General features: G+C 49.3%; 3 protein-coding genes across 3 annotated transcripts; 2 read left to right on the plus strand and 1 right to left on the minus strand.

Annotated features, from left to right (window-relative positions):
* The first annotated feature begins 798 nt into the window (after window positions 1-798).
* Window positions 799-4,735, plus strand: LOC109514515 (carbonic anhydrase 4-like). Its single transcript, XM_019867693.1, has 8 exons — window positions 799-1,515; window positions 1,615-1,659; window positions 1,727-1,891; window positions 2,528-2,673; window positions 2,741-2,833; window positions 3,278-3,344; window positions 3,975-4,138; window positions 4,410-4,735. The coding sequence occupies exons 1-8, from the start codon at window positions 1,467-1,469 to the stop codon at window positions 4,581-4,583; spliced, it is 903 nt and encodes a 300-aa protein (XP_019723252.1). The 5' UTR covers window positions 799-1,466; the 3' UTR covers window positions 4,584-4,735.
* Window positions 4,736-5,528: 793 nt separating this feature from the next.
* Window positions 5,529-7,270, minus strand: LOC109514539 (RIMS-binding protein 2). The gene is made up of 5 exons (XM_019867730.1): window positions 7,196-7,270; window positions 6,704-6,860; window positions 6,311-6,432; window positions 5,916-5,987; window positions 5,529-5,845 (listed from the first exon to the last, which is right to left on the minus strand). The coding sequence occupies exons 1-5, from the start codon at window positions 7,256-7,258 to the stop codon at window positions 5,780-5,782; spliced, it is 480 nt and encodes a 159-aa protein (XP_019723289.1). The 5' UTR covers window positions 7,259-7,270; the 3' UTR covers window positions 5,529-5,779.
* Window positions 7,271-8,652: 1,382 nt separating this feature from the next.
* Window positions 8,653-13,369, plus strand: ywhag2 (3-monooxygenase/tryptophan 5-monooxygenase activation protein, gamma polypeptide 2). The gene is made up of 2 exons (XM_019867718.1): window positions 8,653-9,101; window positions 11,516-13,369. Exons 1-2 carry the CDS (start codon window positions 9,015-9,017, stop codon window positions 12,170-12,172), a joined length of 744 nt encoding a protein of 247 aa, XP_019723277.1. The 5' UTR covers window positions 8,653-9,014; the 3' UTR covers window positions 12,173-13,369.
* The last annotated feature ends 2,427 nt before the right edge of the window (window positions 13,370-15,796 follow it).

Consider the following 15,796-nt stretch of genomic DNA (forward strand, 5'->3'; position numbering starts at 1 on the left):
GGGGGGGTGGGGGAGTCTACTTTGGCAAGGAGCTCAGGCGTTTTCAGCAAAGGAATTTTTGTCCACTAAGCTCATCGTGCCAGAATTTAGAAGGCAGGCGTATCCCAAAAGAAATGAAGAGAGGCTAGCAAAAAAGTACTACGCCGGAATCGAGTTTTAACGCACCTTGAGAGACATCACGAATCCGCACGTTCGTTGTCACCATTTCCAGAGAAATGGCCGCCAACTACGATGTATAGTGCAGTAGGAACATTTAGAGATGTCCAAACACAAACGTGTAATCCAGTATAAACACGTCGATTCTAAATATAGTTTGCCTGTATGTAAAGAACAAAAATCTTAGTTGCCACGCGCTCAACCTGCCTAAGTTGAATATGTTATCGCTAGTCGAAACACTGGACCACAGACGGTGGCAGCGGCGAGCGCCAAAAGAGACGAGCTGGGATTTGGCCAATTGCTGTTGGCACGACGACGCCGAGGTGGGAAGCGATGGTCAGCATCACGCCAGTGGCTGCTTGGAACGTCCCAAACGTGAGATTCGAAGTCCGCCTGGAGGTTGTCGTCGAAGCTCGGAGGGGAAAGCGCCACCGTCAAACTTGATGACAACGCGGATGGCGGCAAGACAGCGGGCTCAGTCGCTCAACGGCCACTTTCTACATATTGCCACCAGGGGGCGGCAGCGTCTTCCAAAGACACCGGAAGTCTAGCCTTCTCCTGTCTGCTGGCCAGGGCTCACCATTCTTTTTGTCCTTGCTAAAATAAAAGAAAACAAAAATCGACCTAAAAATGACGAGTTATGAAGCAAATGAATGTACTCGTGAAGTCCGAGTAATTTTCAGAAATGATCTGCCAAACACTGTCGAACATTGTGGCTTTGAAATAATCCACATCGGTCTTCTCTTTGTGCCTTACAGACAGATTGATTTACGACTACTGATAATGGGAAGAGTGGCGTTCCCTCAGGGCGCAAACGCGATTTGAAACGCAGACCGACATTTACAACTGAAATGAAGTGGAAAGCCTTTATTTCCGCCGCCGCCTTTTGCCTTCATTTCATCGCGTACGGCTTGGCACTGGCCGCGTGGCTTCCGGTGCTTCGTGTGTTATTTTTGGGGGGGGGTCCGATTTTGGTGACCCCTGAAGTTCCATTTACTGTGGTGTCAAATCCAGTATTCCCCCCCCTCCCCTCCCAAAAAAAACCATGTCTCGTCCGTGTTTTCCGGACAAATCGAAAGCGCCACCTCTGATTGAAATAGGGCGTTCTTTGAGTCCACAGCCTGTAATTGGATGTTTTTATCTTTTGTGCGTGTTATTGTTCACCCACTATCTGAAATGAGGTGTCATAAAAGCAAAGTAGGCGGGGTGGGGGCCGCTCTCAGGTGGTCCCGACCTTATAAGAACGACAGCTCATCTGATGTCTTTGACCAAAAAAAAAAAAAAAACACGTGCCAGTCAGCCCGTTCGCAATGTGGATCTTTTTGTTTGTTTCCTTCCTGGAGATGGTCTCGGGGGCAGGTAGGAGCATATTCATCTTCATGCTACGCCGACTGACAATTACAACAAAAGAAAACAATATTTGATTGTGTCATTGGGAAATGAACGCCCGCTTTCTAGATTGGTGCTACCAGTCCCAAGTGTCTTGCAATTCCAGCTGCTCAGGTAAAACTCAAAAGAGCGCCGTGATTCCAGAGAGCGGCACGCGTCATGCGTGGTCTCCGCTTCGCAGGGCCCGACGAGTGGGGGGTGATTTTCCCGCAATGCGGCGGCAGGTCGCAGTCGCCGGTCAACATCGTCACCGGGAACGTCGTAGCCGACCAGCGCCTCACTCCGCTGCACCTTGTGGGCTATCAAGGAGCTTTTCAAGGAAACCTCTCCAACAACGGCCACACAGGTGCGGCGCCGCCGCCGGAGCAAAGTCGCATGATGATGAAATTCAGGAGCTGGCGTGTCGCAGTAGGACAAAATGACTTTCTTCTCCAGTCACATTCTTTCAACTTTTTTGCCTTGAACAAATGCAGCACTTTGCTCGTCGACTTACAAAGTAACTCGACTTACTCAATGTATTAGATTTGAGACATTAGTTCAACTGAAATGTTCTCCTTCACATTAAGTTTCCCGTATTAAAACAAACAAAAAAAAATCTATCAAAAAAATATGTCAAGAAAATTACATTTTTTTTAAAACAAATACACAATATATTTTCCCACCAAAATGGAATCTTGAAATCACATCTGACAAAATTGCGAAATAACGCAGGCTGAATGAAAGTCATGAATCACCGAAAAAATGTGATTTTGCAGGAATATTTTTGTACTTGTGCAGACAGAAGCCCTCTTATTGCCATGAAAAGATTAGTTTTTTTTTCAACGTAATCTTAAAAAAAGCAATATGAAAAACCAAACCATCAAATGAGCGGCAACAGTTGTTGTTTCTCTTATTGTCTTTGGTTTATTGGTTTATTGGGTAAGGCTGACGTCATTTTCTCTGAATCAATGCGAGTTTTGTTGATATTTTGTCTCGATTGCAGCGCAAATGGACTTGCCCGCCGGGATGCAAATCAAAGGAGGAAATCTGCCGGGAACCTACAAAGCACTTCAGCTCCACTTCCACTGGGGCGGCGACGGCGGGCCGGGCTCGGAGCACACGATCGATGGAGAGCGTTATCCAATGGAGGTAACGCTTCGTCCGCCCTCAAACAAAGTTCCGAGAAAGTCCATGCGGTCCCACTTTCCTCCTCCAGATGCACCTTGTGCACATCAAGGAACAATACAGCTCTCTGTCACGGGCCGTGAGCGAGCCGGCGGGCGTGGCTGTTCTCGGCTTCTTCTTCCAGGTAATCCGACATAATAATCGCCGCCGCCCAATCGATCCGGATCCATCGGATAGATGTCGACCCGTTCCGAGACGAACGGATTGGAATGCGTACGGATGGACAAAAAGTGGCTCCGCAACAGAGCCTTGTGGTACGCCAATGAAAGGGAATGATCAAACGTTGCATTTCGATCCTTGCAAATCCAAAAAGCTTCGGCACTTGTTCCTTGACGGTTCATTCTTTGGATTCGTTTTATACGGGAGCTTCGTGAAAGACAAAGGATCTCACGACTGAAGAATTCTTTGAAAGGATTCGATTTTCATCACGAATTGACGCAACAGCAGTATTTACCATTGAACCCCAAAAAATCAGAAAAGGGGTCTCCCGATTTCTTTCCACGGCCGCACTGCCGGTTTTAACAACTGACAGAACTAAAATTGTGTTTTGAATCCACTTGTGTTTCAGGAATCAAATTCCGCCAACAAGAAGTTTGATGCGCTCATAAAAGCTCTGAGGAGAATCCCGCGCCCGTGTAAGTTGCCTGCGAGACGGGCGGCGTCTTGCACGCGTGCAGGTGCCAAAGTGTATCTTTCTGCAAAAGTCCAGATGAGAACTTGAAGAGCATGACTTTACTACAACCGTGCGAGTCGGTTGCATGCCAAAGTACAATTGGTGAAACGATAAGACCGCGGCGCCAACTCCCGTCGCGTCTCATAAATCACAGAAGTGACGTGTCGTTTCCTGATCGTTTCCAGTCAAGAACGTCAATCTGGGTATGGTGCACGCTGCCGAGATGAGGAGTCGCGTCGCGGCCACTCCGACTGCGCTCGCCGTTTCCACGACCCTCAAGAGACCGCCGCCGAAATACGGTCGAGCCGCTTTTCAGCCTACCCCGTTTACGACGTTTCCACCGCTATAACGTTCACATTTCGAAGTCCCGAGTTGACGCCACGACACCTTTGTAACATAAAACGTCATTAGGACGCCCAGATTTTTCGTGAAAAGGCATTCGCTGCGATGAAGCGTGGGACGCCAATTGCCTCCGCGACCTTGCTGAGGAACAAAATGTATGACGCGGGATTCGACCTTCGACTCGGCCCATTGTACAATAAGAGTTAGCACTATTCATGTGATGCTGTTTTTTTGTTTTTTTTTTGAGCAGCCAACAAAACGACGGTGCGGGGCATCTCCCTGCAAATGTTCCTTCCGGCCCCCGCCGACATGAGCCGGTATTTCCGCTACGACGGCTCCCTCACCACACCCGACTGCGCCCAGGCTGTCGTCTGGACCCTCTTTGAAAAGGCCGTCCCCCTCAGCAGGCAACAGGTGAAGGCGATCGCTTAGCAACAGGATGTTTTCAAACAAGAAAGTGTATTCGGAAGAGTAGGAAATTCAGCTGGTAATATTTTGAGGGGAAACAAGTCTTTCATTGCACAAGCAAAAAGTTACGGAAGCGGTTCATAGGAGCAGCTCAAAAAAGTTGTCCAATGGTGCTCTCGGTGGCTGCTGCCGCCAAAGGAGCCGGAAGTCGCCTGCACGTGACGTCATCGCGGAAGGGCCCCTCCGACGCTTTCTGACGTTTGTGTCCGCTCGGCAGCTGTCCGCCTTCTCGCAGCTCGCCTTCTCCAGCGGGAGGCCGATGGTGAACACGTTCCGGCCCGTGCAGCCTCGGAACGGAAGGCGGGTGTCTCGCTCCGGAGGCCCGGCGGCCGCTTCGCCCGGCCCGGCTCTCGGCCTGCTGCTGCTGCCGCTGCTGCTGCTGCTGCATTAGCGACCGGCGGCACTCCGAGAGAAACACGCGACACGTGGAAAAAAAAAAACAGGATTGTGATGGACGCGATGCAGCTCTGGAAAAAGAACACGAAGAGACAGACCACTGCAAAAAAAAGCCCCGTCGACAAATCTCCAAAGAAACTGAAGCGCTAATAAATCAATAAAAATAATCAATTGAGTGACGAATGAACGAACGTGCAAAGAACTGACTCCCATCGTGAATGACTGAAAGATGAAAAAGTTGCAGCTACACCGATGTCCACTGGGTGGCAGCAGTCCCCAACTGTGACAGAATGTCGAAGCTTCTTTGCCGGGAAGTCGAGAACCTTCGAGTCGACAAAAGATGAACGGGGAGCATCGCGGCCTTACGGTACAAGTCGATGAAAGGAAAAGGAAAAAAAAAAATCGGGCTTTGGAGTTTTCTCTGACGGAGTAACCACACACACACTTTTCACTTCAGATCAGCCGTTTGCATAGCGGCACCGTCAACCAGTATCGAAATGGTCCATTTCCTTTTCACAACATTTATTTGTGGTTTTGCAACGACGACGATGTTTTGTTTTCTAGATTCGCACTAACATCTTACCTGTACCATCAATGAAACTTACATGAATAAACGAATCCCCCAAAACAAAGCATGACCAAGTGCTTTATGAATACACATCGAGACACTTAAAACAGCCCCCATTCACAGTCCATTTGAAGAATGAGAGAGAGCGAGAGAAAGAGAGACACACACACACACACACACACACACACACACACACACACACTCAGGAACAGGACCACTTTGGATATACTGTACTGTAATCCAATTGTGCAAGAATAGACGGGCCGTGATGCAAGCGTTGAGCTAATCTGCAGCGTCATGGCCTCCTTTCCTTCCTCGCACATCCAAGCACCACCGGGACTCATGAGCTGAACGGAAATATCTTGTGTACATTATGTATTAGCAAAAAAAAACAGAAATCCCAACACCACACCCGACCGCCAACCTTAAGGCTAGCCAAATAATTGAATATTTTGCTCATATTACTTATGATATAATACAGTTTTGGAAAAAAATTGAGAGACTAAAAAAAAAAAAAAAAAGGACATTTTTTGTCCTTTTACTCCAACATATCAGAGAAAGGCATCATTTGGCTGTGGTCTCTTGATTGGACGCCGACATAGCACAGGAGGACAATTCCTATTCTAATCCCACGGTAGCGGCTGAAGAAAGTTGGACGGCACCAAGCCCCGCCGTCCTTGCAGATCGCCCTGATAAAAAAGAAAGTGTGTGAGCGACAAAGAAATCAGCAAATAGAAGAAGAAGAAGACCGAGATTTACATAGTAGAAGCCGTCGGGATCCATGTCGCCGAGCACGTAGATGATGTCACCCGAACGAAAGCCCAGTTCGGCCTGCGGTAAAGATGGACCATTTGAATCGGAAAATTGGTTTCGCTTTGGTATGCAATGAATGAACCGGTCTTGAAATCGGATCGCCGAGCGCGTATCGATTTTCCTGCATTGATTTGATTTGATTTGGGAGGTGTCCACCGCTAACGTGCCGATGCAGAGCGACACCCGGAAGTTGGTGCGAGGTCATGCTGAAATGGCCCGCGGTGCCGTTTTGTGTCGTTGCTGTTGTTCCTTACATCGCTGTCGGCGTTGGGCGAACTTTCCCACGGGTCGTAGTCGAACTCATGCTGCATTTTGTGTCGTCGCGGTTGTTCATCGCTTACATCGCTGTCGACGTTGGGCGAACTTTCCCACGGGTCGTAGTCGAACAAGGCCACCATGCGACGTACGATGGCGTCTTCGGGAACACTGGAGTCATCGCTCGTGTCGATACTCCAAGACATTCCTGCACAAACGATGGATACGCAAGCGGACGCTTACACTTCAGTCCGGTCGATGGCGCCGTCAAAAATGAGTCTCGAGTCACGCGTGTGCCGGACAAACGAGCCCTCGCGCTCACAATCGCGCCGAGGAACCATTCCGAGTGTTCCGTCGACCTGCCGTGAATGTTTTTTTTCGGAATGCGGGAGGAAACCCGAGTACACACGCGGGGAGGACGTGCCACGTGAAGAGACGAGCGACCGGCGCAAAAAGGGCAAGCGGACAAAAGCCAATACCTGTTTGGTCGACGGGGATGAAACCTTGCCGCATGAGCAAGTGCTTGAGGTAGTGGTCGTCCACGGGGACTTCGGCCACCAGGTTACTGGCGACGTAACCCGACAGGCCGCCCGATTCGCCGCGATAAAAGCCGTCCGAGTCCTTGTCTCCAAATACCTGACAGGTTGCGCACACGTACAGCAGACTTCTCAAGATAAAAAAAAAACATTATTGCGCGCGTGTGTCGATAGAAACTGCTCAGAAAAAAACAAAAGGAACACTTAAACAGCACAATGTAACTCCAACCTTGACACCAAAAACCAAGCCAAACCGAGCTGGAACTAACCCATAACCCTCACAACCAACTTGTATCAATATAAAAACTTTGCTGCCTGTCTGTGTGCGCTCACGGTTCCACTCATGCAAAACTACTCTGAAGTTGGCCCTCCATCTACAGACATCTGGAGATATCAATCTGTCAGGAACAGAGGGAGAGTTGGGCTGACGCTGACCTTGATGATCTGGCCCGGCACAAAGGGCAGCTCCTCCGCCGCCGTGTCCGGGTTGGGCGACATGGCGGCGGGGGTGGACGGGGAGGGCAAAAAAAAATCCCCCGTCCTCATCGCCCTCGGCGGGGACGGTCACGGAGCAAAGCCTCACCCTACGCTGATCCTCTTTGCGTGAGCGCCACCCCCACCTGGACAAAGTGCACATGTAACGACACGGCTGTCTTCTTCCCGCGGCAAGACTTGGGGAGAAATTGCATCCGCTGTGGCGCCCGATGCAGGCTGCGATTCCTGCTCCTGCGGCCGCTTTCACCTGCAGCTCTTTGCTCGGAAACACCAGGAGGTCTTTTGGAGCGAGCGGGGAGAAATTGCATGACAAGTTGCGCACAAAGCAGTCACATTATTGTCTCGCTGGAAAGGAAACGCCAGCCATGAGTTGCCAGCACGGAATATCTGAACCTGCGCTCACCGACCAATTGTTGGTCCTGAAAACAAGGGGAGAACTTATGTAAGTGTAAATGAATGTCGTCAGCAAGGTTTCCCACTGATGTCACACTTGCGGATCGCTAACAAACAATTGAAACGCCCACAGTTGTCCTTCTAGTTTCATCCTTGCAAGAAAGAGGAGGAAAAGCATTTTGCAGTTGCAAATAATGCTGTATACAGTCGGGTTTTTTTTTAACTAATATGACAAGTGTGCTCCTAAAATCCAAGCCGACGTGTGATCGGTCACCAACATAAAATTGTTTCCCAAATATAAACTTGGCTGAGGAGCCACATGCCAGTTCATCCCTCCATCCGTATTCTTAGCCAGACTTGGCTCCTCGCCCCATGACGACTTGACCCACTTCAAGTCAAGACAACACTTCCTCTCCTGACCTTTCACAAGCTAAGCTTGACGGCTAATAAGGACGTGTGTGTGTGTGTGTGTGTGTGTGTGTGTGTGTGTGTGTGTCACCGTTGTTGCTTGTCATTTAGTTTTAGAGTAAAGCTTTTATTAGAACAGTTATTCATCAAAATGAATTTGCTGTATTTGTTGAAGCCAACCAAACAGTTCAATATTTGCTAAATTACAATTTCATATATATAAAGTATATATATATGTGTGTGTGTGTGTGTGTGTGTGTGTGTGTGTGTGTGTGTGTGTGTGTATATTTTCGCGTGAAATTCGGTCAAAATGATGAAAATAATGTCACTATTTACCATCATCGATTATTACGGAGATTGAATATGTAAATCCCTGCAAACATCCTTGTGCACTCCTCAGGTTGGCCACACGATGGCGATGTTTCTCTTGCACGTGGGTCAAACTGATGCGACACTGAATTTCATTGCTTCCAATCTATCCATCTCGCGAAGGGTGGATCAGAGCTCCATTACCCACAATGCCACGCTTCCTCTACCCCAATGCCCAAACAAGTTGAGGCGCTGAACTCCATTACCCATAATGCCTTGAGCGCAGGCGGCCACGACTATTACATCATTGGCACCACCACCACCTTTCGGGATGAGGGATGACGTAAACGAGGGTGCGGGAGAGAGAGAGAGAGAGAGAGACGAGGAGACAGCAGCTGCAGCGTTCACTTGCCGTCGGATTTTCACCGCATTGCGAATTTAACTGAAGTGGGGGGGAAAAGACACGCATAAAAGACAATTCGCGATATTTGAAACAACCCCCCCCCGCATCCCCAACCCCGCCAAAATCTCCAGGCGAGCGGCGCGGCGCCGGTAACAGCCTCCTCCCTCCCCGACAACAGAGCGGCACCTCCTAAAAATCCGCACGAAGGCAAACTCCTCGGACGACAGCCTGTCCATTGGTCCAAAGATGGTCGACCGCGAGCAGCTGGTGCAGAAAGCCAGGCTGGCCGAGCAGGCTGAGAGGTATGACGACATGGCGGCCGCCATGAAATCGGTGAGTGCCTTTCAATCATGAGGTCATCCGAACCGTCGGCGGCCCCCCGCCAGGATGGCTTCGAATGGCTCCTTTTGAATTCTTGCGATTTGTTTCACCGAGAGGACACTTGCGACGAGAGGTCGTCAAGGCCACACCCTTCGTCTTGTCACCTTCGGTGATTTTGCTTTTATATGCGTCTAGCGATGGACGCACCGGCTCCTTTTGGGCGGTGCCTTTCGGACCACGCGAGCGGGCCCGCGTCACGCTCCTCCGCCGTCTTGGTTTATTTCTTTATCGGCGTGCTTTCTCTGCCATTTCATGTCCCATCATCTCCCAAAGGGGTTCCATTTAAAGCCACCCCCAACGAGTGACTACTCGCTTGGGGGGGGCACGTGAAGTTGCTCTTGCCCACCCGCCCTTCCTCCCCCTCATTGTCTTAGAATGAATGTAATGATTTCTAAAAGCTGTTTTAGAAAAGGAGCTCTTATTCAGATGAGTAGCAACGGAGGGCGGATGGGCAGGGGAGGTGTGTGTGTGTGTGTGTGTGTGTGGGGGGGTGCACTTTCGCTCCACGCAGACGTAGGAGGCAGTAGTAGAAGAAGAAGCCTTCTGGAATATTCGTTTTGTCATATTGCAGTGCCACCAATACGAGACGATAAGATCATGTTGCCTTGCAGTGCGTAGAGGAAGAAACCGCTGTGTCATGTTAGCAACAGTGAAAACAGAGGACGGGCACAGGATCCGTTCGATGGCTCATGAAAAGGAGGGCGTCGAAAATGTGCAATCACCACCTCGATATCAGATCTTCAACACAAGGATGTCTGCGTACGTGACACTCCCTAATCAAAGAGAATCCCTCGCCATCGCCGGCAGGAGTGACGGTCAGTCGCACCTCAGTAATTTGAAGTTATTCAATACGACACTGGACGATTTAAGCTGTTAAATACCATAAAATAAGGCACTGGAGCATTTTAAGGCACACTGGTGGTCACACAAGATGAAAAATGGCGGCCTCAAGATAACATGTTGTCATCATCGAATAAAGGAATTGAACCCTTTGAAATCATACGACAAGGCACGGGACGATCCTATGTCATATACCATGTCATCAAAAAAAGGACGTGGAACATTTTAGGAGAAAAAGTGAAAGAACAACACCACGAGAAGTCACAGAATAAGAAAACGGGAGAATTGAAGCCATGAAATAAGTGCACAGGAACATTTCAAGTCCCCGAGTCAAGAACAGGGCCCGACGTTGGCGTTGAGGTCTCCAAATAACCAGCTGGACCGATTACAAGTTAGAGTCAAAGTTAAAAAAAAAAAAAAGACCCGGAAGCATTTTTAGTCCTACCTCTAGGTAACAAGTTACTGGATTCAAAAAAATTAAAAAAATCTTTCACTAAGGACCATTTTGAGTCATCATACAGGACAGGGCCGCGCAAAAACATGAAGCTAAAACATTTGAAGGTCGTTCACATTTTAACAGGCATAAAATGAAGAATCGTAGCGTTGGAAGTTTGAAAAGAAGATGGAGGCGATCATTTGAAGTCATAAAGATCGCCTTTCAGTTTTGGGTTCTAAAATAACACCCTTGCGACTTGTAGCTTGCCAAATGTGGCTATTTTGAGCCGTGACGTCAGGGACGGGCGGGATATATTTCTGTCAACATTTAGGACGAGTACATTTATAGTCCCAAAATAGGACACCAGCCCAAATGGAAGTGAGAAAACAAGCCGCGGAGGCCCCGACGGGACGCCGCGAGACCGTTTCGAGTCATCAAATCAGACAACTTGTCGTGGGTCAAAAGTCTTCCCCCTTCCTTGGCTCCATGAAAAGAAAAGAAAGTCCGGATCACGTTTTCAAGCCGATTTTTAGAGGAGGTGCCGGTGCGGCTATTTAAAGGCACTCTCAAGGGTTAACAAATGATGTCACTTGCCCAGTTCAAAAAACAAAAAAAGAATCAATTTTAGCCTTGACTAAGGTCAGGGCGTGTGGCCGCCGGGTTTTCATTTCCAGCGCAGCTGCCCGCAGCGCTCACACGGCGACGTTTCAGTCATTTGCAGACGGGCGGGCGGCGCTCCCTCCCCAACCGCCAGTCAAGCAGTTTTGAACATGACTCGAGTGGAAACGGGCCAAGGGGAGCGCACGCTTACAAGCAAGCCAGCTCTTGATCCCGCGAGACGCGCGGAAACATCACCGGGCGCTCCGCGTCCACATTTTGCCAAAGACGTCAAAACGTCAGGTTATCGTGACGCTGATCCGACGGTCCGAGGCGAGGGCGGCCAAACGTCTCCGGAGACGACCGCGACGGGCCCGTCGTCGGGCATTCGCGCAGGCCTCCGTCACCTCCAAGGTCGCCCGGCGCTTCGTCGGGCCGACGTCGACGGCCGGGACTGACGCCCCCCCCCCACCGCGTGTCCCTTCCGCCTCAGGTGACGGAGCTGAACGAGGCGCTGTCCAACGAAGAGCGCAACCTGCTGTCGGTGGCCTACAAGAACGTGGTGGGCGCCCGGCGCTCGTCGTGGCGCGTCATCTCCAGCATCGAGCAGAAGACGTCGGCCGACGGCAACGAGAAGAAGATCGAGATGGTGCGGGCCTACCGCGAGAAGATCGAGAAGGAGCTGGAGGCGGTGTGCCAGGACGTCCTCAACCTCCTGGACGACTTCCTGGTCAAGAACTGCGGCGAGACGCAGCACGAGAGCAAAGTGTTCTACCTGAAGATGAAGGGCGACTACTACCGCTACCTGGCCGAGGTGGCCACCGGCGAGAAGCGCGCCGCCGTGGTGGAGTCGTCGGAGAAGGCCTACAACGAGGCGCACGAGATCAGCAAGGAGCACATGCAGCCCACCCACCCCATCCGGCTGGGCCTGGCCCTCAACTACTCCGTCTTTTACTACGAGATCCAGAACGCGCCGGAGCAGGCGTGCCACCTGGCCAAGACGGCCTTCGACGACGCCATCGCCGAGCTGGACACCCTCAACGAGGACTCCTACAAAGACTCCACGCTCATCATGCAGCTGCTGCGCGACAACTTGACTCTGTGGACCAGCGACCAGCAGGACGACGAGGGCGGGGAGGGCAACAACTGAAGCGCCGAGGCGACGGAAAAAAAAGGATCGTGGCGGGACGAGGTGAGGGGAGGAGAGGAGAGGGAAAAAAAACAAAAAAGGGGCCGGTGGACTTTGGCAGCCGCTTTTTGCCGACCCCGCTCGCGCAGCAGCCATTGTACTGTATATTTTTCCATGTGTTTCCGGTGAAGAACGGAGGTGAGCGTTAGTTTCAAAAAAAGAAAAAGAAAAAAAAACCCTTTTCAGCATGACGTACTTCCGGGTGGCAAAAGCTCAAGCGCTCTCATCCAAAACGAGACCGTCGAGAAATCATTTTGACCCCCGGGCCAAAGCGGGTCGAGTGCCGATTTTAGCCCCCTTCTCAAATGTGCAAAAAAGATGTTCCGATTTTGGCACAAGGTGAGAGTTGTTGAGGTGGCGAACCAATTGACTTGTCCGTGCTCTTGTGACGTAGCGACCGCTAGCTTCCCGCAAACATAGCCGGCCCACCGAACCTTTTTTCGACGTCCCGTACCCGTGAGCGAATGGCCTCCACAAAGCTGCTGATGGAGCCGCCGAAGCAGCGACGAATCCTTTCGACTTTTATGCACCAAAGGGGGAAGTCGCTCAACCTCATCGGGGACGCATTTTCGGGTCATTGTTTTTTAAGTTTTGCTCAGCAGGAGGCATCCGACTTTCTCCCACCCGGAAGTACCCTGTTGTTTACAAACGTTAGGAAAGGGTCTTTATCGAACAATATTTAAACATGAATCAAGAAAGAGAGAGAGAGAATTCTATGTGTGGTGGAAAGCGTCTCCTCCACTTTGTTGATTTTCTTTGCGCCGCTCGAAAACACTCGTCTGCCAATCAGAGTTCGTCGTCGGGTCCAAACGGCCACGTCGCGCTCGCTCCCGGTCCGTCCGGGCACGCCGCTTCCATTTGATGTGTTTTCTTATCCGATGAGTTGCTCGCGCATCACCAAGCTGCTCGCTTCCGGGAAGGAGTTGCCACCCCAAAGCGGGGGTCAACCAACCTCGTTCGTTTGCGTCATGACTCCACCTGATTCCAGAAGTCGCCCCGGCCCGAGGGAAAGTCACGGCCCGCGTTCACTGGGATGGATTTTCAACAAAGTAGACTTTTTTTCTTTTCAAGTACAGTACTCGTCCCGCATAGTCGTCCCCACGCACACAGTGTGACAAACCAAAAGTGGCATTTCCCTTTTCAGGATTTAAAAAAAAAGAGGATAAGAAAGCATTTTCAAAAACCCGCTCATTTGTGTGACAACACTTTTAAGTTTGAGGAAGTCGTCCCAAGCCAGAATGTGGGATAAAAGCGACTCGTTAGTTTGCATCACAAGGCTGGCGAGTGCTTCAAATGGAGGAAAATTCACAAAGTTCCTGAATGACTCCAAACTAGCTGATATTTTAGTGATTGATTTTATGTTTTTTTTCCGAAAGAAAAATCACGCACCGGTCTGCTCCAGGAAGTAGAAACAAATGTATTTCATTTTGTGCTAGCATACCGCTACGTTCCAGGAAGTAGTCCCAGCCCAGGAATGATGCCAAACGCCATTGCTGTATTTTTCAGTCTCAGTCGGTCGCCCCAGCTCCAAAAAGTCAACAAGCAACCAATGACCCGGCCCAAATTTGCAACAAAATAATATAAAATATGACAAAAAAAAAAAATAGCACACGCCAGTCAACTGTGTCATGAATTCTTTTTGCAGCAAATGTAAAAAAAAAATAATAACAAAGCAGCTTTGTGGTTTGTTTCATGAAATGCACTTACCTACTACTGCTACTGCTACTATTACTACTACTGCTACTATACTGTTTCTTCAGTGTACGATGATGATGATGATGACAAAGCATAATGAGAATATTCAATATTGTGCATGCTGTTGATGTATTTCTATCGCTAACTTGACTTGATTCACTTCATGTATACTGTGGATGTTCAGTATTCATATGAATGAGGAAGAAAAAAAATGCAGCCCTCTGTCTAATTTATTTGTTTCTTTCTTTTCCTTTCTTATTTTCTCTCGTGGTGATCATTTAAAAAAAAAAAAAGAAAGAATTGAAAAGAGTACTACCGGGCGTTGCTTGAGTGACATGCAATTTGTGTATTTCATTCACCGATGGAAAAAAGAAGCGAGAGGGGGGAAAAAAAAAGCATCCTAGAACCTCACCAGTGTTCACTTTCAATGTCGCCAGCTGGTGTTTGTCGCATGGGGGGGGGGGGGGAAGAGATTATGACACCGAGCAGTATTTGAACACCTTTTTTTAATTTGTGGATTATTTCTGCGCCTTGACGAACGTGTTTGGACCGCATTGGATTTGATTGGTTTGTTTTTCGACCGTCTTTCTTTCTCTCGCGCTGTTTTCCCGTGTGACCACAAAAAAAAAAAAAAAAAAATCAATCTTGAATGTGAGTCATGATGTAGCACTTGCACAAGAAACAAAAATATTAGCGATGATGAATAAAAAAACAAAACCAAAAGGCTGATGACTGGCTGATCAAAGCACCGTTTCCAGTGTGTGGTTGTACATTTGTATTTATTTTTTTGAATATTTCTAAAATAGAACTAGGATGTAGCTTGAAATCATTTTTTTTCCCATTGATGACTTATTGAAAAAGGGTATTTATTCTTTTTGGGAGCCAAATGTTGAATTCTAAATGTATTGTAGAAAAAGGGGACACATTTATTAGTTGTGTGTACAATTATTTGAATGATTCGAATGCAATAATCCATTTTTCAAAGCAAAAGGTGCGTTTGTGGGCGGCGGCATATTTTTTTTTCTTTTTTTGTGGCTTCACAGCGATGGGCAAGCCGAGGCCGTCTCTCCCCTCCCCTCCCTGGCTCTATCTTTCCCTTTTGTTTCATCGCAGCCTCTCTTGCCGCACTGAACATTCTCAGCGGATGAAATTGTGCACTTGGAGCGCTTGGGCCGGCCAGCCAATCGCCGAGAGGTCGTCCAGGCGCGGGAGCCAATCAGCCGGCTGTTGCTGGGGCTATAAAAAGGACCCTCGCTGCTCCTGGACTGAGCTGACACCTTTTGCATCCTGTAAGGAAGGCAGGGGGGTGGGGGGGGGGGAGAAATGGCTTTCGGCTTCAGCACCAGGCTGAGTTTTCATGCTCTAATACACCATTTTGATGACATCGCGAGCACGTGACGGAACGTGTCACCGATAAGCTCCACTTCGCGGTCCAGTATGGGCGATTCTTCCGAATTGGAATATGCCGCACAAAATCTCGAGGAAATCGTCTTTGACACAACTTTTGAAATGGTCGCTTTTTGTTGAATCCAGTCTTTTCATGTTGTCGTTGACAAGAAAGCCCTCAAGTTCAAGGATCGCGATTGGCTGGCAAGCGGCACAGGGCGTCCCCGCCCTCTGCCCGAAGACGGCCCCCCGACCCTCCTGAGGAGAAAGCGCTTCAGAAAAGGGATGGACGGACGGATGCAAGTTGAAGGATTTTGTGCTTGAACTGAGCGGTCCCCGCCACGTATTCATCAGTTGTAAACCATCTTTTGCCGCTGACTCTTTTCCGCTCCTTCATCCGACACTGCTTTGCGCGCATGTCAGCTTTGAAATTGCGAGATTTTTTACCTTTTCATGTCGTGCGGGTCCAATGAGCACGATCTGAGTGTCAAGACGGCAGTTGCG

This window comes from Hippocampus comes, unplaced genomic scaffold (genome assembly GCF_001891065.2).
Source record: "Hippocampus comes isolate QL1 unplaced genomic scaffold, H_comes_QL1_v1.1 scaffold49, whole genome shotgun sequence".
Lineage (NCBI taxonomy): Eukaryota > Metazoa > Chordata > Actinopteri > Syngnathiformes > Syngnathidae > Hippocampus > Hippocampus comes.